The sequence below is a fragment of the Maylandia zebra genome, linkage group LG12, assembly GCF_041146795.1.
Source record: "Maylandia zebra isolate NMK-2024a linkage group LG12, Mzebra_GT3a, whole genome shotgun sequence".
NCBI classification, from domain to species: Eukaryota; Metazoa; Chordata; class Actinopteri; order Cichliformes; family Cichlidae; genus Maylandia; species Maylandia zebra.
The window spans coordinates 38,732,858-38,757,317 of NC_135178.1; the positions used below are offsets into that span (position 1 = coordinate 38,732,858).

Below are 24,460 nucleotides of genomic sequence, written 5' to 3' on the forward strand. Positions count from 1 at the left end.
GCACGCACGCACACACACACACACACAGACACACACGCACACACTTGGCTCTCACAGTCACAGGAAACTGTGAGACAACCTCGCCCACAGTGGTCTGTTATAGACCAATCAGAGTAAAGAGCAGGTGACGCTGACATTGCTGCTTCAGCTGAATCTGTAATAACGTCTGTGTAAATCACAACTACATCACCCAGTGGATCGTGTCATCTAATCGGAAAACTTTTGGAATACCTCAGTGTCAGACATCGAAAATGTGCTTGGGATCGAAACGGGCCGACCGTGGCTGGGTCTGACGCTCGCTAGCCCCGCCCTGCGCCTGCCCCTGCTTCCTGGTCCTCCGTGACTCTAAGAGGAACATCATTTCCAAACCAAAGGTCATGTTTATGGTTTGGGTCCATTCGGACGTGAAGCTGTGCTAGAAACAGGAAGATGTCGTCCATCCTTTACTTTGAAAACGTTCATAGATTTCACTGGATTCATTTCATTGTCTGAAAACATCGTTTTGACTGTTCGGGAGTTTTTATGAACCTCCAAACGGCCACGGTCATGTGACGGCTCTCATTTTGAGCTTAATCAGGGTGGTGGCTCTGTGACAAACCGACCCCTGACCTCGGGATGGTTGGTAGGCACCTGAATGAAGGTGTGATGTCACAGTGATTGTAAAAAGTGCTCAGAGACAACAGACAGGTCAGAGGTCAACCTCAGACTGTGCAGGTGTGTTTAGGCGTGTGTCTGTACTCGTGCGATCATGTGTACATATATACTGGCTGCAGGCGGGCCTCAGGCTGGCGAGGACGCGGTTCCTGTTTCTCGTAAGTCGTCACTTTTAAGAAAAGAAGTTTATGTTCACCCGCAAACTGTTTCAGCGCTGGTGTTGTAACATCGTCTTCCTGCCGACCTGAGATAACTTCTCCCTTCTCTTCTAATGCTGCTGCTCTCTGTAACTGACAGAGGCTCAGGGTTCAAGAACCGCCTCCTGTTCCTCATGTGGCCTGTTGGAGTCCTGGTGCTGGGTCATGCTGCGTCCCTCAGGGATCAGTTTAGGGCCCTTTGAAAGCGCCTCCATCATCTCGCTCCATGGCTATGCTGATGACACCCTGCTTCATGTCTCCTCTCACTGCTCGCGATTCACCAGCATCTTCATGTGATCTCGGCTCAGACACTAGTGTAACAGGGATAACAGTGTTAAGGGAAACAACGCGTCTGAGCACCAGCGCAGCAAACAGCCCGATGCCTGTGAGCCTAACCCCGACGTCTATTCAATGCCACGCTCGCTGCTGCGCTACAAGCACCATCGTTGTCCTGCGGCCTCAATGTTAGCGCCAGAGCTTTTTAAATGAACCGTTGGTCATGTGATGATGTCTCTCTGCTGTTAGTTTAAGACCACAGACTGCAGGACTGTACCACCAGAACAGCAGCTGATTAGCACAACAGTGTGTGAGCTGTCACTCTGTAGTTACACCACAAGCCAGTTAACAACCTGCAGAAAACTTAAAACAGATGTTCCACACATCTTATTACAGTCTAGTCTTAATCCCACGAGTCTGCCTGCAGCTTAACGGCCTGCAGGGCGAGGTGGTTGGTTCTACTGGTTTCTATGTAACGTCGTCCAGTTAAACACGGATAAAACAGAAACTATTGCTCGCCATCACATGATCTGTTCTTTAGGCTCCTCCGTCACAAATGTGGGCGTCGTATCTGAGAGCTGAGTCTGTGTGAGAGTCACGGTTCAAACATCTGTAACCTGTGCTGGTGTCAGAGGCTGAGGTGATTCTTCATGCTTTGACTTCTTCTGTAACGTCTTTTTACTGGTTTCAACCAGTCAGCGTTGGATCGCCTTCAGACTGCACACGACGCTGCGGCACTAACAGGAGGTCACATGTTACTCCAGATTTGGCTTCTCCTCGTCGGTCGTTGGTAAATTTGAGGTTTCATGTAAAATGTTAGTTTGAGCTTTTCGAGCTCTGCGCGGTGAAGCTCCCCAGCTGATCTCTGACCTGCTGAGGCCTCATGCTTCTTCCCGAGCACTCGGGTCCTCAGGTCAGAGGTCGCTGTCGGTCCCTCGTACTGGGTTCAAACCCCGCGTGGGTCGTCAGGCACGAGGCTGTCGTCTTTACGCCGTGCACACTCCACTGACTCGTTTACAAAGCAGCTGAACAAATACAAACAAGCTTTTAATGAATTTCCTCATGTTTTATGTTATTTAGTTACATTTGTGGTTATGACAGTGCTGGCTACATTTTACAGGTTTTACACCGAACACATCATCAGAGCGTCTCTGCTGAAAATGAAAATATGAAACATTTGTTGAATATAAAAATCTAATATTTACTTTCATTTTAAGAATACTTTTGGGAGTACTTTTATACTTTTTGTTTTGTTTCTCAGTGTTTACTAAAAAGTATATGTATGTTAGCGCTGGGCCCTGCCCCTCTGCAGGCTTCCTAAAGTTGCCGATCAGCAGACAGAGCGGAGGCTTCACCAGGCCTCTAAGAGACACAGAAGGATTAGTTTGATGTGTGAATCATGCAAAGCTGCTTTAGGAGAGTGGAAGACTAAAGAGGTGAGCTGAAGCACCGCGATCGTGCTGATGTTTCTCTGAATGATGAGCAGGACCAGGTCAGGGTCAGGAGGTGTGGCAGCATGCTGCCGCCATGACAACGCCGCGGCACAGCTGAGGGCTCATTACAGACCGACGGCCATTTCTTCTTCTCCTGCTGCTTTGCTCCGTCACGTTGAAGCCGTGGGTATAAATAGCAGCGCGATGGCAGACAGCTGACTGTCTTGACTCACAGCTCCACTTCCTCTTTCAGGCTCTGTGTAACAGGAAATATAGTCCTCGAGCAACCAGCCAATCAGAGTGCAGCTTCTGAGAGGAGGAAATAAAAACATGCACCGAAAAGAAGCCGCGCATGAAAAGGTTTCCTCCTTTTTGCAACAGTGATGCTCACATTTGATGTTCTCTTTAACAAAAATCTTCCAGGATTGAAAAATAAAAGCAGGCAGTAAAAGAGAGGCGTGGCCTCTCACGCAGGTAGCAGTAGCTGCTAGCTCGGCGTCTTTGATTGGATGTTACTGATTAGACCACTGATAAAAACATCACGTTAAACTAAAGTTTGTGTGGCCGTCACAAAGTTTATGATAAAAATACACATTTATCATATTTGAAGAACAATAAAAACAAGGAAACACAAAGATACGACCACACAGTGAGAGTTCATATCTGTGTTAGCTCACTGAAATATGTGCCCATCCATCTTCATAGATGCATAAATAAATGAATCATTTAGACTTTCCCGGTGAGATAAACGTTCCATCTGGTGCAGTGACGGCTTTCTGCACGCGGCTGCTGACGAACACGTTTGACCCAGTTTCCAATAAACTAACTCTGAGCCGGAAACTTGAACCTGCTCTCGCTTTGAACATCACCTCTGAAGAAGCTCTGTCCTTTAAAAGACTTTTATCTTGAAAAGCATCTGAGAAGGAGAACTTCCTGGACTGTAACTTCTGGAAAAATACATATCTGGACTCTGAGGCTGTGCCTGGTGTGAAACCTCTGTTTTCAAGTCTCTGTGCGTCTCTGTTTATGTGTCAGGTCGGGTCTTAGACTCCACCTCTCTGGGAACATCTCAGCCCCCCCCCTATCTACCCCCACCACACTCCCTGCAGGTGGCTGATGCTCCCACCCGTTGGTGGTTCTTGGTGTCTGGGGCTGGGTGCTCAGGTGTGTACTGCCTCACTCCTGGCGGCGGCCTGGCCACTCTGGCTCTGTTGGGCCTGAGGTTCTCCCCTCTGGAGAACTTCAGGACATGTTGAGGAGGTCATTTAGCCATTTGAATCTGCTGTGTTGGCTCAATGACACATAGAAAACCTGCAGGACACCGGCCCTCGAGGCCTGGAGTTGGACACCTGTGGTCTTTTCTCTCGTCTCTCTTCTTCTGTGGTTTTCTTTCCTTCTCCTTTTGTTGAGTCTCTTCCCAACTTTTCTTCCTCTTTCTCGTTCCTTGTCCTGTTCCTTCTGATTGCAACAACTTAAAGTAGAAAAATATATAATAGTAAAGATCGAACAAACTATGACAATCAAGTGGACCAGTATGGCGAAGTCGCAATGGTTCAATTCAGTTTTATTTACACAGCACCAAATCACAACAACAGTCGCCTGAAGGCGCTTTATATTGTACAGTCGACCCTACAAAGATAGATGCAGAGAAAAACCCAACAATCATATGACCCCCTATGAGCAGCACTTTGGTGACAGTGGGAAGGAAAAACTCCCTTTTAACAGGAGGAAACCTCCGGCAGCACCAGGCTCAGGGAGGGGCGGGGCCATCTGCTGTGATTGGTTGGGGTGAGAGAAGGAAGACAGGATAAAGACATGCTGTGGGAGAGAGACAGAGGTTAATAACAGATATGATTCGGTGCAGAGAGGTCTGTTAATACATAGTGAGTGAGGTAGAAACACCCAGTGCATCATGGGAATCCCCGGCAGCCTATGTCTATTGCAGCATAACTAAGGGAGGATCCAGGGTCACCTGGTCCAGCCCTAACTATATGCTTTAGCAAAAAGGAAAGTTTGAAGCCTAATCTTGAAAGTAGAGATAGTGTCTGTCTCCTGAATCCAAACTGGAAGCTGGTTCCACAGAAGAGGGGCCTGAAAACTGAAGGCTCTGCCTCCCATTCTACTTTTAAATACTCTAGGAACAACAAGTAGGCCTGCAGAGCGAGAGCGAAGTGCTCTAATAGGCTGATATGGTACTACAAGGTCATTAAGATAAGATGGGGCCTGATTATTTAAGACCTTGTATGTGAGGAGCAGGATTTTGAATTCTGGATTTAACAGGAAGCCAAAACAGGAGAAATCTGCTCTCTTTCTAGTCCCTGTCAGGACTCTTGCTGCAGCATTTTGGATCAGCTGAAGGCTTTTCAGGGAGTTTTTAGGACTTCCTGATAATAATGAGTTACAGTCGTCCAGCCTGGAAGTAATAAATGCATGAACTAGTTTTTCAGCGTCACACTGAGACAGGATATTTCTAACTTTAGAGATGTTGCACAAATGGAAGAAAGCAGTCTTACATATTTGTTTAATATGTGCATTGAAGGACATGTCCTGGTCAAAAATGACTCCAAGGTTCCTCACAGAGTTACTGGAGGCCAAGGTAATGCCATCCAGGGTAAGAATCTGGTTAGAGACCATATTTCTAAGATTTTCAGGGCCGAGTACAATAACCTCAGTTTGATCTGAATTAAGAAGCAGAAAGTTAGCGGCCATCCAGGTCTTTATGTCTTTAAGACATTCCTGCAGTTTAACTCATTGGTGTGTGTTATCTGGCTTCATGGACAGATAGAGCTGGGTGTCATCTGCATAGCAGTGTAAATGTATGCTATGTCTTCTAATGATGCTGCCTAAGGGAAGCATGTATAATGTAAACAGAATTGGTCCTAGCACTGAACCCTGTGGACGTATAAAGACATTTGAATAACGTCTGTTTGCTGCGGCTCTCACACTTTGATTCTCTGACAAACGTGCAGATGAGCTGGACGGATACGGGCGTGAAGCGAGGCAGCCTGCAGAGAGGAACCAGGGTGGAAGAAGACGAAGGAATGGAAGACAACTCGCTGTACAGCGGCAGAGAGACAGGTACCCCCTCTGTCCACCCCTCTGTCCACCTGTCTGACTGACAGAGGCAGTCGGGGGTCCAGTCTTCAGAAACACATGTAGTGTGTGACTCCTCTGGAAGAAACAACAAAGACACTAAATTATCTTAAATTATGGTACCTGCAGCCTCGGCCCTCCTGGGCTCTCTAAGCATAGTGTCTTACAGCTCAGTCGTCTGCAGCTCGTCCAAAACGTAGTCTCAGGCTGCGTTCACTCTGCAGGTCTTAATGCTCAAAACCGATTTTTTGATCAAATCCGATTGTTTTGTCTGCTCGTTCACACTACAAATAAAATGCTACAGCAAACGGTCAAAGTGGCTGCATGCGCAAAAGAAGACGTCACACACAGCGCGCTGTTTAGACCCAGAACAAACAGTGTTTGACTGATGGCCTTAATATAAAGACTTCGGACTTCACGTTTCCCAGTTTTTGCTTTAAGTTATTTTGTTATTTACATAATAATGTAAATAACCTAATAATGATCCTTGTTGCTGTTTTAGAGGAGCGGTGCTTCTAGCTGCAGATTTCTGTCAGAATCTGCAGATTATACAGAACAAATAAAATGTTCACGTTTCTCCAACACTGTCTTCCCAGCAGTTGTACTGGACGGACAGGAAGCGTTCGCGATGTCTTCTCCGGCGCTGATAATCGGCGTCTGTCTTGTGTCAGGGACGTAAAAGACGGATTTAATGCGACGTGACCGTCAAACAGCAGTCGCTTTCTAAAACATCAGATATGTGTCGGATTCAGGACCACATACGGAAGTGACCCAGGTCGGATTTGTGCCGTTCACACTGTCACACCGTGATCGGATATGAGTCGCAGAGGGTTGAAAAAGTCGGATTTCATGCGCTTTTGCCTGCAGTGTGAACGCAGCCCCAGAGTCTTTGCTGCAGTCTAGAGCAGACGTCTGCGTCTGTCTGTGTTTATTCTGTGGTTGAAACGGGCCCGAGCTCTGAGACGCTTCTATTGTTGTTTTATTCTACTCTGATTAGTTTAGCTGCCTGACGCGTTGAACAGGATCTGCTGTCGTCCTTTTTTTAAAGGGCTTAAAAAGACGAAAAACAGGAGAGACAAAAAAAGCACACGCAGTCAGCGTTCTAAACTCAGCCCCTCCTCCTTCGTTTCTGCTCGTTGCGGGTTCAGCGAGCTCTCGCAGCGCTTTGTTTTCAGTACGACCTTCAGTCAGGACTTCCTCTGTTGCACCTTCAACCAAACCTCACTTCCTCCTCTCGTTTTCCCTCTGCAGCTAAAATTAGCAGCTGCAACCAAAATGACACATTCAGCTGCTACAACACACACACACAGACACACAGACACACACACAGACACACAGACGCACACACAGACACACACACACACACACACACAGACAGACACACACACACACACACACACAGACAGACACACACACACACACAGACACACACAGACGCACACACACAGACACACACACACACACAGACACACACAGACGCACACACACAGACAGACACACACACACAGACACACACACAGACACACACAGACACACACAGACGCACACACACAGACACACACACTCAGCTGAGCTGCGTCCTTCCCACAGCCTCGTTCTCTCTGAATAATGGGAAACCTCGTCTCTGACGGGGACACGAGCGCCGGCTCTGCGTCTGAGTTTTTCGCGTAACTTCAGAGAGTGAAGCTCTTCGTGGTCAAACGGGACCTTCACTGAAACACTGAGCAGTAAAATCCATGTTGTGTTCGGCAGCCGTGATCCTGACAGGACCTCGGTGCTTGTTTCAGGACTCGATATCGTTTTGGTCACAGATTATGAAACTGCATCAGAGGAAGCATCAGTTCCTGATTAGAAACACTTGAGCAGTAGTTTGAGTGTGCTCTGTCACAGGGGATGGTTTCCACCCTCACAAGCTTCTCGGGGGTCCTTACCCACTCCCACTCTGTAGCCATCCTGTGTGTTTGCATTAGGATCTTCCAGCGGTTGCCCTCCCGAGTCCCGGGGCTCCCTGAGAGCAGTAAAACTGAGTTTCTGTCTTTTGGTGGTTCAGACTCAGGTCTTTAGACCTTAATATTAAGTAAAAATCCAGATGTTGCTTTAGGCGATGCTTCGTCCTGACGTGACAGATCAGCTGACCTGATGCTTCAAAGCACAGCTTCATATCAGGTCGCCAGTTTGACCAGTCAGCTGAAGGTTTTTCAGACCCCAGCCTGGTAAGAAAAGTGTGAGCCAGGATATTTGGTGGTGGTGTTTGTGGGGCAGCAGACGCACAGAGACAGACCTGAGTTCAGTCTTCAGGGTTTAATTTTAAAAGTGTTTGTTTGTCTTCTCGGGTTTGGCCTGCAGGAAGTCGCGTGATCAACGGTTTGCGCGGCGCCCTGACAGTTTCCACTGTCGCTCTGCAGCTCATTGTTAACACGCCGTGTGTAGTGGAAACTTGTGTGCGCGGGTTCCTGTTGCGGTGAGGCGTGTCGCAGGGTGTTGCATCGCTGCAGTGACCAGCGGCTGCAGGACGACCTCAGCTTTTATCTTCACAGGGCAAACTTCCTGTTTCTGTTCTTTCCAAACAGGAAGTAGCTGCCGTTTGGGCAGCGGCGAGCCTCGCACGTCTCAGCTCAGGACCCTGAAACAGCTCTTTATTTAGTGTTTTTAACTTTGCTTGTGGGTTTCTATTTGTCTTTGCAATCAGCCCCGTCTTCCCTTTTTCTTTTCGGGACACGTTGACGTGTATCCGTCCACAAACAGGAAGCTGATGTCAGACACAGTCTGTGGCCCGCAGGTCAGAGAAACCTGCAGCTGAACACAAATATGTTCGTGCTGCATCGTAACGACTCAACCTCAGAGTCTTTACTTTGTCTGATTGTGCTGCACGACTGCGAGTTAGCCGGCGTCTGGTGAAAGGGTTCAGTTCATGACCTGCTATTATGACTGTTGCTTCGTCAGAGGCGAGGACGTCGGTAAATATAAAGAGTGTTTCTCCATAAGCAGTGTGTACGGGAGCTGAGAGGGCGGAGCTCCGTTACTCTGTCCTGAACCACACAGCTGTGGACGAGCTGGTCCCAGCTGCTGTCCATGCTGGACAGTCACGCTTTGTCTGTCCACAGGACTCTGTTTCAGAAGGCTTTCTCACGCAGCCTGTCCAAACCACCGCACGTGCTCAGTCTGTACCTACATGAACTTTAACCTTTAACCTGTGAACCGAGGTCGTAGAGTCTCGGTTCACAGGTTAGTCCAGGATAAACAGGTGACTCACAGTAAAGACCAGTGTGTGACTGGTGCACAGTGGCTGTGGGTTCATGGTCACAGTTAGCTCAGAGATTCACTGAGTGAGCTCCACCTTCCTAGTGTCTGATATAAAGACAGCATCAGCAGTGTCAGTGTGGAGGATGGACTCAGCTAGGACAGCTCAGGAAACATCTGCTCACATCCGGATGGATCCAGGTGTGTACGTCCAGAGAGAGCAGCAGGTCAGCTGATCCTCAGAACGTCTCCTGGAGCTCTGATTGTTCTCCCCACACGGAGCCCCTGTAACCCCCGACCCCACACGCTGACCTGTTCAGGCTCAAAGGCCCCCTCACATTTTTATTGTCCTGCTTTTTCTGCTCAGCTTCCACAGAAATGATTCAACCTGAGAAATTTTTTATCAGAATTAATTTTTAGACTGAAGTTTGTGTTCCCATCTCCCAATATTATTGATTATCACATTCATATATCACAGGCTTCAGCTGGTAGAAGCTACTTTACTCTGAGTACTTTTCGGAGCTGGTACTTTATTACTTTGGCTGGAGTGAAGACGCTGTGCACTTCACTTTAGATGAAGCACAGTCATGAAGACGCGTGAGGAAGTGTTTCAGCTGCGTCTCTGTGAGAATCAGACAGGTTCATGTTTGTCTCTCAGACGACGCTGAAGGCCTGATGTTTCTGTGCTGATGGTTCATAAGGTCACGTTTCTCACAAAGACATCGTTAACACGAGGCCTGACCTCGCCGCTTCAGCGGTGGCTTGTTGCTCCGCCCATGAGCAGAAATAGAAATGCAATCAGAGGACAGCGCCGTCACTGGTTTTACACCTGCTGTTTCTATTTTTTCTCAGCTGGTTTCCACCTGAGCTGTCGATGAGGTTAACGGTTTCTTTTTAGCTGGTGGTGAATGAAGTGCTGAGGTAAACCAGCGGCCTGAACTGTGCCGACGTTTACACGCGGTAAAACCTCCACGCGCTGAAAGGGCTCCTTACTGTCCCGTCGTCCTCCGAGGCACAAAGAGACGTTGTTAACGTTCGACTCGTGATGGAGCGCCGAGCTGGAAGCTGCTCTGAGCAGCGTCTGTCAGCTGGTCTTTATCTGCGCTGCGCATGCTGGTGTGACTGTTGTGGCGTGTGTGTGCGGCCATGTGACCCGACCATGTGACCCGAGCGCTTTCTGAGATTCGAAACTACCAAAACTCTTTTCCTCATCCCAGCTAACGTCTCTCACTGCTAGCATGCCCGCTAAAGAGACCTGAATGAAGCTCTTGCTGTCTGTACGCCCCCTAGTGTCCAAACGTGCAGCTACAGAAGGAATAAATGGCTTCCACGTGTTAGTGCAGCTGCCCCTGACCGCGCTGCTGTTTCTCTTGGAAGCTTTTTAATCTCCACAGTCAGATTATCGCCGCAGAAAAGTCTAAATAATGTGTTTGGGTTCAGCGTGGGCACGGCTGACATAAGGACAATGAGGCAATTAAAGCACTTTTGCACAGTTTGGACATTTCCAACATTTGCTAGCTCATCCATCCACCCCAAGCTCCTCCTCACACCTCCACCGGCCCGGCTTCGTGTCCAGTCCAGTTGAATTCTTCCAGCTTTTCCTCACATTTCCAGTTGGAATAACTGACTAATCTGAGTGAACGACGGTCATTACAATGTCTCACTGTCTCACTGAGTCACAGTCCTTAAGCTGTCTCTGGGTTTCCAGCGTCTGTCCTGAGCGAGTCGCTCGTGTTCATGTGTTTCGTGTCTCTGCAGACGAGGTGATCTCAGGGTGAGTCGGTCAGAGACGCCGAGGTATCTGAGCCACATCTGGATCTATGAGCTCGAAATGCAGAGCACGAGGGCAGCTGCAAGTGTCGTTTCCCCCTGTCGAGCATATTTTTAGCTTCATAGCCGAGTGTGACACTTCCTGTTAGTCTCATCAGTAACACCGCTCTGCATCAGGGCGCCTTGCTTCAGTACAGCCTACTGTAAATAAAAGTTATGTTACGATCTTCAAACGCGCGGCAGTTTGGATCAACAACAGAAACAGGAAGTAACATTTTATAAGCCGGGAGTATAAATAGCACTTCACAGCTGCGGCAGTTTTACCACATTTGGAGCATTTTGTGTAACTCTGAGGTCGTAATGAACACCTCCTGTAGTTGCTACTGTTGTCCCACATCCTCCAACACCTGCAGCACATACACGAACACACATGAACACCCACACGTGTGTACGTGTGTCCTTGTGGGGACGTGCGTAGGTTTTCGACCATGTGAGGACCCACCGTTGGATCTTCGCCCTGTTTTACGGGTCAGGCGGGGTTTTCCGGTTTGATTGGATCAGGTGTTTGTTCTGGAGCAGTTTAACGAGCGCTGCTGCTGAAGTAGACCTGCGAGCGTGTGTGGTTTCCTCTGGGAGCATCAGCTGCAGGTCAACAGCTGAATGTAAAAGTTCTGCCGCCAGAGGCAGCGTCGTCGCTCAGATAAAAAGATCACATCTGCTTTTTAGTTCATGTTGTGAAAGATTCTTTCTTCATTTTCAATAATCTGCAGCTCAGCCACAAGAAACAAAAACAATCCGCTCATCATCGTTAAAAACACGCGTGTGTTTCATGCAGCCAAAGACGATTTATTATTTACTCACAACATCATTTCTATCGAGACGTGAAACCACGAGAAGCCGCAGCACGTTCGCAGAGTTGGGCCTCAGTGATAACAACATCCTCTCTGATCAGAGCCGCCCTCATCAATTAGTCCAGGATCAAAATAATCCTTCTTTGTCTGATACCTCATCCTCATTTCACTCTAATCTATAAGTAATCAATACTCAATGATCTCTGTGTTTCTGCAGACTAACTGAATAATAACTGTGTGTGTGCGTCAGTGCGTGACTTCAGGGTGTCCATTCGGAGGACGGAGGCGTCTGATCGCTGCAGGCTGAAGGGGGACGGCGTCCTGCGAGCTGGCATGGACGCTCTGCACCTGCTGGACAAGGGAGGGGACATCGTGTACACCTGGCCGTACAGATACCTGCGGCGCTTTGGGCGCGACAAGGTGTGACACACTTTCAGAATAAAACCAAGATTCTCAGCAGACTTCACAGCAGGATGTTTCTGGGCTGAAGTAAAGAGATTACGTGTGCTGGTTTGTTGTGACCGGACTCCTTTCCGGTTCTTTGCTGACACGGTCGCAGCTTCTCGGCTGCAGGAAACCGTCTGACACGTCCTGCTGTAAGATGTCATGACGCCGTGTTGGCTCGTCAGCCTGTGTGAGCGTCTCTGGCTTTCTGCTTTCTTTAGGCCACTTTCTCCTTCGAGGCGGGTCGGCGCTGCGACTCCGGCGAAGGGAACTTTGAGTTCGACACCAAACAGGGGAACGTCCTTTTCCAGGCCGTGGAAGCCGCCATCAACCTGCAGAAGGTCGCCCCTCCCCACAGACAGACCTCCGGGGGGGGCCAGGCGAGTCCAGACACCACCCAGAGCTTCAGCTTGCCCCCCCCACCGCACAGCCTGCCGCTGGCCCAGAGCAGGACGATGCCTCAGTCCCGCAGCCAGATGCCCCCGGCCGCTCAGGTGAGCCCACACCTCAGCTCCTGAACGTTCAGAGCTCGGGTACGACTGAGCCCGCTTAAAACGTCCCGCCTTCTCTCTGCAGGCAGCGGACGACGTGTACAGCATGGTGAGCGAGCCGCCGAACCTCCAGATGATTCATCACATCGACAAAGAGAGCTGCAACGCCTCACAGCAACAGCAGCAGCGCCCCCAGATGGTAAGAAATGGAACAGAGGCCAAACCAGTAAAATCAGAAAGAAGAGCGTCTGTAAGGAATCCGAGGGGCGAGTGTTTCATGGTTAAAGAACAAAGCAGCTGAAGCGAAACTGTGATTTCTTTGCTGACGATCGGATAAAGTCAAACGTCTTCACATCCTTTATTTAAGCAGCTGTAAACGAGAAAAGCTGAAATAATTAGGATGTGGCTCAACAACAACGCTTACCTGTGCTTACACCAGCTTATTAAAACATATCATGATAAGCTGGTGTGAGCACAGGTAAGCGTACCTGCCGGGAGCTTGCAGGGCCGTGAGCGACCCTTCACCGACCGTCCCCCTAACGCTCGTCACAGCCTCCCTCATACTCCATCTTTCCCCCACGCCTTGTCCTTCCTTTGAAGGCGGAGCCAGAAGCTCCCTTGCCCTGGGTCTTTTTAAGGGTTTCATCAGCCGCAGCCCGATGTCGTCCTCCCACAGGAAGGTCCGGCCTTCCGGCGTAGGGTTACCTGATGATCTCAGTGGGAGATCAGAGACAAGAGGGAGCGCATTGCACCGGTACTGCGCTGTGCTCCACCCCCCACCCCATCCCCGCCTCTGGGGCAATGGGAACCAGTTTACCTCTGCTCACACCAGAGCTGGTCCTGAATATGTTTTTAGTTCCTGAGGAAATGATGAGGTCGCAGTCGCTCCGAGGCAGTGGGAACAGGAACTGACTCCATTTATTAAATAATACAACAAACCGCTCTACTGATAAACATCCCAGGATATGACACAAAGAAATAGGAGGGGCCTCTTTTCAAACCGGCGAGCAGGCGGAGGGCCGTCGGTGTTTCACACAAGCCAATAATCTTTGGCGCTCGTGTGTTTTCTCAGTATTTGGTTGGACTGATGTATTTTTATTGTCCTTGGCGCCAAACCTCAGCTTTTGCCTTTGACTCGCTTACGATGACTCTCGACTCCTCAGTAAAGTCGAGGTTCAGAGTATCAGAGTTCATATGATTCAAATAGTTTCCACAGTCACACGTGTCGTCATTTTGTTCTACAAGCGGCTTGAAATATGTTCAGAGAAGAAGAACGAGGGCGGCTGCCAGCAGCTGCTCCATCAGCTGGAAGGTGGAGGCGCAGTGGTGTTTCTGCCAGGTGAGTGCCACAGCTGTGAGGAGTGCTCACGTGATGCTTCGATGTTCACATCGTGCTCCGTCCTGATTGTCTGTCAGAACTTGTTTGCTCGAGCTTCTTATTTGACACCCTTAGCTGATGACCAATGACATCATTCAATCGCGACGCCGTTCAGTCACTGTTTGATTCAATGATGATGAAAGCGAACACGTGATACTGACCCACTTCCTGTCCTGTTCTCAGTGTCGTCTCGAGCCTCCGGTGGATAAAACTCTGACCGGAGTGAAGAGTTTGAACCTGGACTCTCGCCTCCCCGCCCCTCGAAAGAATCAGGTCAAGATGATCTCCAGCTGCCCCCTGCCCAACGCCAGCCCCGACTCCAGCCCTAATCTGAACACTGGCCCCGCCCCCGGCTCGGTCCCCAACCCCCGCCTCAGCCCCAAGCCGAGCGCCAAGCCGGAGCAGACGTACTCGCAGATCACCATGTCGACCGAGAGAGGCACCAAGAGGGAGAAGAGGAGCGCCAACGTGGCAGCGCCCTGCACCGGCAGCGAGGCAGACTACTCGCTGCCCTTCGACACCATCGCCAAGAACGTCATGACCGACATCCTGAACTCTCACCGTACAGACAGCGGCCATGCGGGCGCCGACCCGCTGTACGACAGCATTGACGAGATGAAGATCAGGAACGTCTTCACGAGCGACGGTGACACCGTCAAGACGTTGGACCACATCTATGACGAGCCCGAAGGCTTCGCTGCCGCCGCCGCCAAAGGACAGAAATCCACCCTCTCCACCTCGGTGTACGACGACCCCGAGGAGATGAGAGGAGATGCCTGGAGGATTATGGGTACAGCTGCTGACCCCAAAGGTCACGAGTACCCGTATAACCCCCGAGTCGATGACTACGCCGTGCCCAAACAAGCCCAGAGGGCATTTCCCAAATCACAAAGCAGCAACGAAGAAGCAGAAGAAGAAGCAGAAGAAGAAGCAGAAGAAGAAGCGGACGAGGAGAGTGAGGAGCCTGGATTAAGGGAGGAGCTTAGAGAGCAGCGCCAGGATTCGCCGTACAACAACGTGATGGTGAAAATGGCGTAGAAGAGAACCGAGCACCGAAGTTAGTTTTAAAGAATTATTTATAAGTTGTAACTTTGAGTTTGGTTGATCGATGTCTCCTTAAGGCACTTTGTAAAGTTTAACTGAGCTCAGTGGCAGCGAGAGCTAACGGGCGCTGTCGGCGCCACCTGCTGGTTCTTACTCGCTTTCTTCAGTTTTATTGCTTTTACCTTGAATGTGGGCGCAGCTGTGATGATGTTACTGGAAACGTGTCGCATGTTCATGTGTTGCAACACGTGCAGCTGTGTTACTGTGAGGACAATAAAGTCAAACTGTAGGGTCCGTGTCATGACTCAGACTTTCATCCTGACTTCACACATTTACACGCAACGCACAACTAAGTAAAATGATACAAAACTGTGGCATTTGGTAAATATAATAATGAACGTAAATTCACTGTGTCATTGAGTAACTTTTTTAGCAGCGTCCTCCTGAAATGTGCCAACAACATTGAGAGTAACGTCCTCCTCTCTGTCCCTTAATGCCCTTTGGTTGCTATGGTAACGCCTAAACATTTCTTTCAAAATAAAGGGATGTCCAAATTCATGTGCTGCATCCTCTTTTTTTTTTTTTTATTTGAACAATTGAACAACAAGTACACATAAAAAGCCAGTTGTAGAAAGGCTATAAGAAATGTCACAGCTATCTTCTCCAAGTCAGGTGTACAAATACGAGCAGGAAAGCAAAAAATATACTTTAGGAGAAAACACACGATTAAAAGAAGGAAGAGGTGCTCGAGATATAAAACAACATATAAATCAAGTGAAACTGCACGCTCGACACAGCTCGTGTTTTACATGCTTTGGAGTCATTGCTGTTATTTAGATTCTCTAGATAATTGGAGAACAAGGCTTTAAAAACAAAGATGTTTGGACGCTGCTGTGAAAATTTATTACAATGAATGTCAAATTTGGCAGAAATAATCAGAAGATTGATAATATATCTTTTTTGGATTTATTTTGTCGGTATGTGAGAGGCCAAAGAGAATATGTTGAAACTTCAGGTTACACGAGGGATCAATTTTGGTGTTTATAAAATTATTTAGATCAATCCAGAGTACACGTGTATGCGTGCATTCCCAAAATACCTGACATACTGTTTCCTCTGCAAACCGTACAAAGAGTATCAATATTTTTCTTACATTTAACCAGATCTGTCTTTACCAGACAACCTCTCTGGATACTGGATAACGTCTCTGACCTTAGTAGTGATGATAAATGTCCTTGATAGAATCCAAGTGTTTTTCAGTCTATGTCATTGTAAATATTGTCCCAGTAAAATACAGCTGCAGGTCTGGAAACAACATCTCTTTGAATGATTTGTCTAATACATTGATTTGTGGCTTTATCACTCAATAAAGGACAGATGTTACCGATGTACATGCTAGCAGGAGTTAGTTAATACAGTTTCTGCCTTTAGGAGCAGAAACCAACAACCTTCCCACCTCACCCGGTATCGCATCAAAAACGACAGCATGTTCTCTTGGAGCGACAGGAAAATCATAAACAGACAAAAAGTCCTTATAAGAAAATAATTGACCATTAGCGTTCAGTAACTGACTCACAACTAAAATATTTCTATCAACCATCTCTGAATATATAATGATTTGTTCTTAAATGTCATATCCTGATTGTTCCAAATGAGATATTTATGGGAGAAAAGTTGTGAGAGCGTATGATTAACCAAGATGAGCAGAGCTGACTGTGAGAGTTTAAATTAGAGATATTGTAATTGCATCGTAGCAGAAAGTGCATTCACTCCTCCAAGTGAGTTAAAGATGTGTTTGGTAATAAAATTCCAAATTGAACTGGGATTTTTAAAAAGTTTGATCCATTTGATTTTAAAAGACGCATTTAGGGAAGTGAAATCTAAAGAATTTAGGCACCAGAACACAAACTGTTTATCATTACATTTGTTTCTCTTTTTCCAAATGAAGTTTAATAATATTTTATCAGTTTTTCTGCATAATTCTCTGGAAACATGAAGCGCCACAGCTGCATAAGTAAGTCTGGAGAGGCTTCAGCTTTGGCTGCCAAGGATCTCCCAGTGATGTGTCACAGTGTGCCGAGGCAAACTGCGTGGAGTGTGAGTGGACCCGGGTGCAGACACTAAAACTCAAACTTAACTGATGAGAGGAAGAGTAAAACTAAACACGATGAACACAGGAACACCAGACCTCTTCAAAATAAAACAGGAAACGTAAGACACAGACATGAAACACATGAAGGGCAAAGGAGACTTAACATGGGTGGAAGACACAAGGGGAATCTAATGACAAAGAACTATAACAACCTAGGCATGATAAAAATGAACTTAGAAAACCTGAAGGGCTTAAACATAAAGTAAAACTCAAAAGACCCAGGATCGGGACACTTTGAAGTCAAAGATTAAACCTTTGTTGTATTGCAGTTATGAGAGGGTCGAAATTTTCAGATAATCTGTCTTTTTGAATGATAATACCAAGATATTTAACCTTATCTTTAACAGGAGCACCTGATATAATAGGATCTGTGCAGAATGTGACAGGGAGACGTTCACATTTTGGAATGTTGAGCTTAAGAGAAGCTACTGAGGAATTATTGACGACTTTGAGAGCTTCATCAAAGTGTTGTGTCATCTCTCAGCTGAGTAATAGATAATGCTCTGCCAGCAACAGAGACCCAGTACACTGCTGTTTTTAACATGAATAGAGAGTAACTGCATAGGAAGAAGGAAAAGATCTGCAGCAATCGGGCAACCTCGACGGTTGATATCAGATCTTTTCCTTGTACCATACGAGAGTTTGAGCTGTTTGCATCTGCTTACAAAGTTTGAATGGATTTTTTAAACATATTTCCAAAACCAAAAATATCAAGTGCTCTGAACATGGAGTCGAAAGCTTTATAAAAATCCAAAAAAAAACCTATTATCTGTGATCTGAACGATCCAAAATATCAATTACCACACAGCAAAATCTCCAGTGTTAAATTAACACTTTGACAGTGTTATATGTTTAAAAGTAACCTAGTCAGTTTTGAAGATTAACAAAGACTAACACTGAGCAGTGCTGATTTTCTAACACTGGAAAATAACTCAAAATGTTAGAAATATTCCAGTGTTAGAAAATCAGCACTGCTCAGTGTTAGTCTTTGTTAATCTTTAAAACTGACTAGGTTACTTTTAAACATATAACACTGTCAAAAGTGTAAATTTAACACTCAGAGGTGTGGACCCATATAGACACTCTCCAGTGTTAATTTAACACTGTTAATTTAACACTGGAGATTTTGCTGTGCAGGCTCATGCTGTTAGTTATGTTTCTGCCAGTCATTAAACCAGCCTGTGCTTCATCAATGGTATCATTAAGTGCACATTTTAATTTTGTAGCCAAACACATTATTTTATAATCGTTATTCAGCAGTGAAATAGGTCCAATCTTCTATCAAAAGGGCGTCTTTTTGAGGTTTAGGAATCAAAGTAATTAGTCCCTGAGGAAGGAACTTTTCATTATCAATGCTTTCAGTATATTCTTTATGTAAAAGCGTGAGAAAATAATTTGTAACATTCAGAAGTCCACCCGTCCCTCCCTGGACTCTTATTAAGTTTCATTTTATTAATGGCACCTTCAATGTCTAGAGTTGTGATGGGAGCATCACACATGGTTTTATTATTGTCACTAATTGTTTTAACCTCAGGAATGATGGAGTTTTTCCATGGCTTCTGTAGACAATTAGATTTATATAAAGTTTTATAAAAAGTTCACAAGTCTTGGAAATCTCTTGAGGGTCTTGTGACCCATCTGAACACAGTTTAGTCAAGCTGCCGAGAGTTTTGTTCTGCGTCTTCAAGCCGCTTCCTTCTCGCCCGCACAAAGCCACCTTTTGCCTTGTAAATATTTATATTATCTCATTTTAATTGTAGAATTTGATGTCTGTTCCTGTTATCTTCAGATAAATTATCAGGTAATCTCGACAAAGTGATATTTTTAACTATTTCAGCTGAATTCAAATTTCATGACCTCCCAATTTTTACAAAAAGCATTTTCAACACATGCCTTGTCCCAATACTCATTGTTTTAATTTCTTTTACCAAAGAGTCCTTTGGTAGAAGAGAATTATTTAATTTCCAATATGAATTCACTCTTACACGGTTTACTGGCATACAAACATATCTCCAAAAAAATAGTTTTATGATCTGTCAAGGGCAACATTTTTGATGTAGAAACATATTCGGATAAAGGATCAGAAATTAACCAACAATCAGCACGAGACTGTAATGAACCTGATCTATTTTTCCATGAAAATTCCTTAATCGTTGGATTTTTGAATCTCCAGATATCAGTTAGGTCTCTTTCATTTATAAAATTTAACATATAATTACTACTATCCTGACTTTTACTTGGCCGTCTATCTATCATGTTATCAAGTGAATGATTCCAGTCTCCTAATATAATCTTTAGATGAGCAAATTTACTTATTAAAGACTCAATTATTTCATTTACTACAAGAGTGAAGGTTCTCAGTCATCCAGGTCATCGTAGTCTAAGGAGCTTGGAAAGAAAAGTGTCTGGACTTCTGTAAGTTACTTGAAGACGTTTCACCTCTCATCTGAGAAGCTTCTTCAGTTCTAAGGTCAAATGGTGGCGAGTCCCAGATATAAACCTAGTGGGAGTTTCCCCCCACAGAGGGACAAAAGGACCCCTGATGATCCTCTAATCACATGAGCCAAGGTGTGAAACTGGGTGTGGGTCCCAATCAGCCAGAGTTTCGGGTGAGCTCATTGGGAAACCTGGCCCCACCCTGTCATGTGATGTCCTGAGGTCAGATGGCCCAGGATGTAGCCGGTGTATCAGAGAAACTCAAGAGAGTTTTCTCCAAGCACGACATCCCAGCGTACTTCAGACCCAGCAACACGCTCAGACACAAACTGGTTCACCCCAAAGACAAAACTCCCTGAGATAAAGTTAATAGTAACCTTCAGGTCACTAGCACTCTTCTCGATGTTAGCTCCTTGCTCTTCGATAGCCATCTTAATGCTTTCTGCCGTGTCGGTTTCCATCACTCTTTTCTTACCAGAAGGTTTTGACGGGGAGGAAACAGGATAAGAGCTCTCTCATTTGAGCCCAGGTTTTTTGCCATCACGTACAGCTAGAAGTGTGCACCTTAGAGTCCGCTTTGCTGTTTTTAAAGGAGTTTTAAGACAGAGCGAGTTCTGTAGCAGACCGTTCACAAGGCCGCCATCTTGGCCCTCCTGGGCTGCATCCTCCTGAGGCCGCATTTGTAGACTGATTACGTCACAGCAACGCAACGAAGGCTGTCCCAATAGACTCCTCCGAATATGGCCGACAAATGCGTCCTCCTTTTCCCCGAATTTGAAGGATGGGTCGGGTGTGTCCTTCGTGGCCCACCATATCCCAGAATTCATAGCGCGGCCCAGCCAAACTCCAGTTTCCAACAATGGCGGCAGCTAGTTAGTTTTAAAATTACTCTTATTAATCTTTCTTAAACTTAAACTTAAGATATTTTCAGGCGTGAAAGTAGCTGCGTAAACTTCAAATATCTGCTCAGTTTATCAAAACACCGCATATTTGTAAGAGTGCACCAACGTTTTCTGAGACGTCTGTTACCCACCAGCTCGATAGCTGACCGGGGCGAGAACGGCACAACTCCCGGCACATCATGTTCAAACACCGTTTTTCAGTGTTTTGTTTGTTCCTGAGTAAATCGGTTTGGCTGAGATTAAAGTTATTAGATTAGATAAAACTTTATTAATCGGGTGGGTTCCTCCTTGGTTTTCACACGGCTGATTAAGCAGAAGTGTGAGATGGTCGAGAGTTTCCTCCAGTGTCCTGTTATATTTTAGACAGCAAGGAGCAGACGGCGAGTTTATTAAACTCCACGAGACAGCGGTGACGCTAATCTGAAGGCTGGACCGTCCCATTTCACAGCCGTTTACTTCCAGCCTGCCCGACCCTCTGAGGACCCGGCCCACGTAGACCGCGAAGGCCGGATCCTCAGGAGGATGCAGCCCATGAATTTGGACACAGCTTGAGACGCACAACTACAACACGGGAAAGACCCAAGGAAACTGAGTTTCCTAGCTGTCATAGAGCGAGGGGCGGGGCACACCCTGGACAGGTTGCCAGTGTGTCGCAGGGCCAACAGACAGACAACCATTCACACCTATGGGCAATTTGGATTGATCAGTGAACGTGTCCCCACTAACTGCATGTCTTTGGACGGTGGGAGGAAGCCAGAGTACCCAGAGACAACCCACGCAAACACGGGGAGAACATGCAAACTTCACACAGAAAGAGCCGGCCTGATGGAGGAACTGGACTCAGGACCTTCTTGCTGTGAGGCAACAGTGCTAACCACCGTGCCACCGTGCTGCCAAGACTAAAACCAGCAGAGTGAAATCAGACAGTCGTACTTTTACACAGTGAAAAATAATATTTACACTCTAGATGTAAGAAGCAGCTGCAAGAATGTACAACACAGAAATATAGAATTTATCCAGCAGGGGGCAGCACAACACCTGTTTTATTATCCTTTATGTAGGCTTCAATGAGTGTGTGAATAGAATAGAATAGAATAGAATAGAATAGGCCTTTATTGTCACTGTACATGCACAGTACATGTATAGGTGTTCCACACTGACTGTGACAGAGTAAAGAACAAAGTGCTTGGAAGGACTGAGCGATGAGGGCGGGGCTCCGATCGGTGGGCGGGGTCCGAGGGGTCACCTGTGATGGTTTACCTGAGACAGGAGGATCTGACGATGTCGTCCAGGGGTGGCAGAGGGCAGCTGGGCGGTGTTCATGACCCTCTGTGCAGCTGATTGTTTATGAAATCAAAGTTATCAAATAAAATATTCAAATTATTATATTTTAAAAAAGATAAAAATTTAGATGAAATGAAAAGTGTCATAATATGGATTATAAGATACAAATGATAAAAATAAGGTGTCGAAATTATTAATCACACGCTGTCAGATTTATAGGATGATCAGATTCAACATTTTACACACTGATTTACAACAGAGATGCAAAGATTTAATCCAGACTCACCAAATGACATCAGTGTTTCCACATCTGGAGAACAGGCTCGTGTTGATGACATCATCTGTGAGAAAGCATCACAGCATCGTGTTTCTGATCTGTGGATTCGTCTCACAATCATAGTGGACGAGACGTCAGAGAAGTGACTCCGGCCTCAGTCCATGAAACCTCCAAACTTCTCCTTCATCATAAAAGATTCACTCTGTGGGGACGACCTCGAGTCCCCACAGAGTGTTTGAACAGATTTATGTCCCCACAATGTCAGTAATACAGACACACACACACACACAGACACACACCCCCGGGCCATAGACCATAGCAGGCCATAGAGGAGTCCCAGCATGCATCTCTCTGTTCGCCTTGCAATTCAGCTGGAGTGTGTGTGTGTGTGTGTGTGTGTGTGTGTGTGTGTGTGTGTGTGTGTGTGTGTGTGCTCGGTGGCCTGGAAGCTGAGGGGATGCCTCCTCACGAACACCAGAGAGCAAAATGAAACATGGAGGTCGCTCGTGTCTGACTTCATGTTTGCAGCTGAGATCAGACTCCAAGGACCTGCCAGTGACATCACACAAAGAGGCGGAGCTGAAAGAAAGCGGCCTCTGCACACAGAGGCGACCATGTTGTTATGTGGGGACCTCCCTGCTCAGATGGCGGTGCGGGGGCCGTCCACGTGTTTCACGGTGAAATCGTAGTTTTAGTGCCTGAGCAGCAGAGTTCAAGCGGGGGAGGGGTTTATATCACCCTTCCTCAGAGGAAGGGTGATATAAACCCCTGCTGAGTAGGTAATAAACGGCACGTGGCGGTAGGGTCCCCCGCCTGATGGAAACCTTAAAACCAAGGGGCGTGCAAAAGAGGCCGCCCATGGCTCCTCGCTCCAGCGCTCACAGCCGTGACCCTCGCAGTGGGAAGGAAACTGAGTGGGTGCTGATTCTGAGGAGGTCAGGTTGGACTTACCTGAGTGAGCTACCTTTAGCTTCCCCTGCAGTTACTGCCCAACAATACAGCTCTCTGATTGGATGATCTGTCAAATTAATTTTGGCTGCTGCAGCAGGTGGACTGAGATCATGTGGTGAACACACCTGATGACATCACGGCGTGTTAATTACAGTGTTATGCAGTGGGTAGGTGGGGGACTGGAGCGGGGAGGGGGTAATGAGAGGTTCAAAATGCATGTTTCTGTGGCAACCACATGAAGGATGTGTAGCTGCATCTGTGTTGCCGTGGTAACTATCACGGCAGCGATGCAAAGCCGATTTAAAAAGAGAAAGAACCAGAGAAGAAGAGCAGAGCGCTGGGTTCTTCTTCTGCTGCTGCTCTGCGAGCGCTCACACAGCCCTCAGCGTGCGGTCAGCACACTTCACTGCACATTCACAGTTTAGGAAGACGTTCTATAAACCGAACCTCTGAGTTCATCTAATGTCCACATGAGGGCAGCCTCCGGCGGGCGGAAGTTCCTGCTGGACTAACTACGCTCCTATCACCTGCTGGAGTCATTGCTTGGAAACGAGCACCATCCTAAACCTTCAACGGTCCAATCAGCACGCAATAAAATCATGTGAAGGTTGTCAGAGTCGTTTTTAGTTATTGTTTTAGGACAGTGGTTCCCAAACTCTTTTTGCTAGGCCACCCTTTGTTTTACAAGAAAATCTACGCAGCTGTTTCTAAGTGTTTGGACACGTAAACGATGTTTCAAATCACTGAAAACTGAGGTTTTTAAACTCCTTTTTTGCGTTTACGTGGACGAGGAATACAGAGTTGGTCACGCAGCGTCAAAGCTATGTGGCTTTTTTCACGTCACGCTGTGGCCACGTTATTGCTTACATGGGATGAACTGCAGAATGATAGAGACGAAATGCTGTTAATCTGACTGTCTGCAGGTTTTACACACAGTTACTGTCCCTCCATTTACAAAGGCAGAGGCGTCACGGTGTCATTATTTTACATGTATTTGTTTTTTCCTGTGTAATAATTTTCAACATTGCATCAATACATTATTCAAAAAATGCCTCTCTGTGCAAAATGTGTCCAAAAACATAAACAGCTGTGAGATCCTGTTAGTCTGTGACAGAGGGAACAAACCGTGGCAGGATCAGCCTGATGTTATTTGCATCCTGCTGTAACTTTACTGTATAAAGAGCAAACATCTCCAACATGTCAGGAGCAGTTAGTCATTACAACAAGTGGTTGTGAACTAAAAATCAAGAATGTGGGATCCTGTTTGTCCGTGATTTAAACAGCCCAGCGCTGCTCCCGATGCAGGGAAACCCAATCCTGCAGGGAGACCTACCTCCGCACCTGTGCAGGTGAAGCCAAAGGGCAGATTTGCTTCACCAGGTTTTCTAGTCTTTGGTTTAGAATGAAGTTGGTTTGGAAACATATTCAGCGATGCTTCATCTCCTGCTTTGCGTTTGTGTGGGAGCCCCGTCAGAAACTTGTCCATGTACCAGTGTCCAAGCGCTCTTTTTTCTTTCTTTTTTTAAAAATTCATCCCGCCCCCCGCCCCACACTTTGGGAACCTCTGTTTTACAAGCAGGTGGAAGT

The 24,460-nt window shown here is 46.7% G+C and overlaps 1 protein-coding gene across 2 annotated transcripts in view; it reads left to right on the forward strand.

Annotated features, from left to right (window-relative positions):
* Nucleotides 1-15,429, forward strand: part of dok2 (docking protein 2) — a 25,166-nt gene extending 9,737 nt beyond the window's left edge. For both annotated transcript variants that reach the window (XM_076891261.1, XM_004571619.5), the window contains 5 exons: nt 5,530-5,638; nt 11,765-11,934; nt 12,180-12,452; nt 12,535-12,648; nt 14,011-15,429. In XM_076891261.1, coding sequence (XP_076747376.1) covers nt 5,530-5,638; nt 11,765-11,934; nt 12,180-12,452; nt 12,535-12,648; nt 14,011-14,865 — 1,521 coding nt within the window. In that variant the 3' untranslated portion in view covers nt 14,866-15,429. The remainder of the gene's footprint in view (nt 1-5,529; nt 5,639-11,764; nt 11,935-12,179; nt 12,453-12,534; nt 12,649-14,010) is intronic.
* The last annotated feature ends 9,031 nt before the right edge of the window (nt 15,430-24,460 follow it).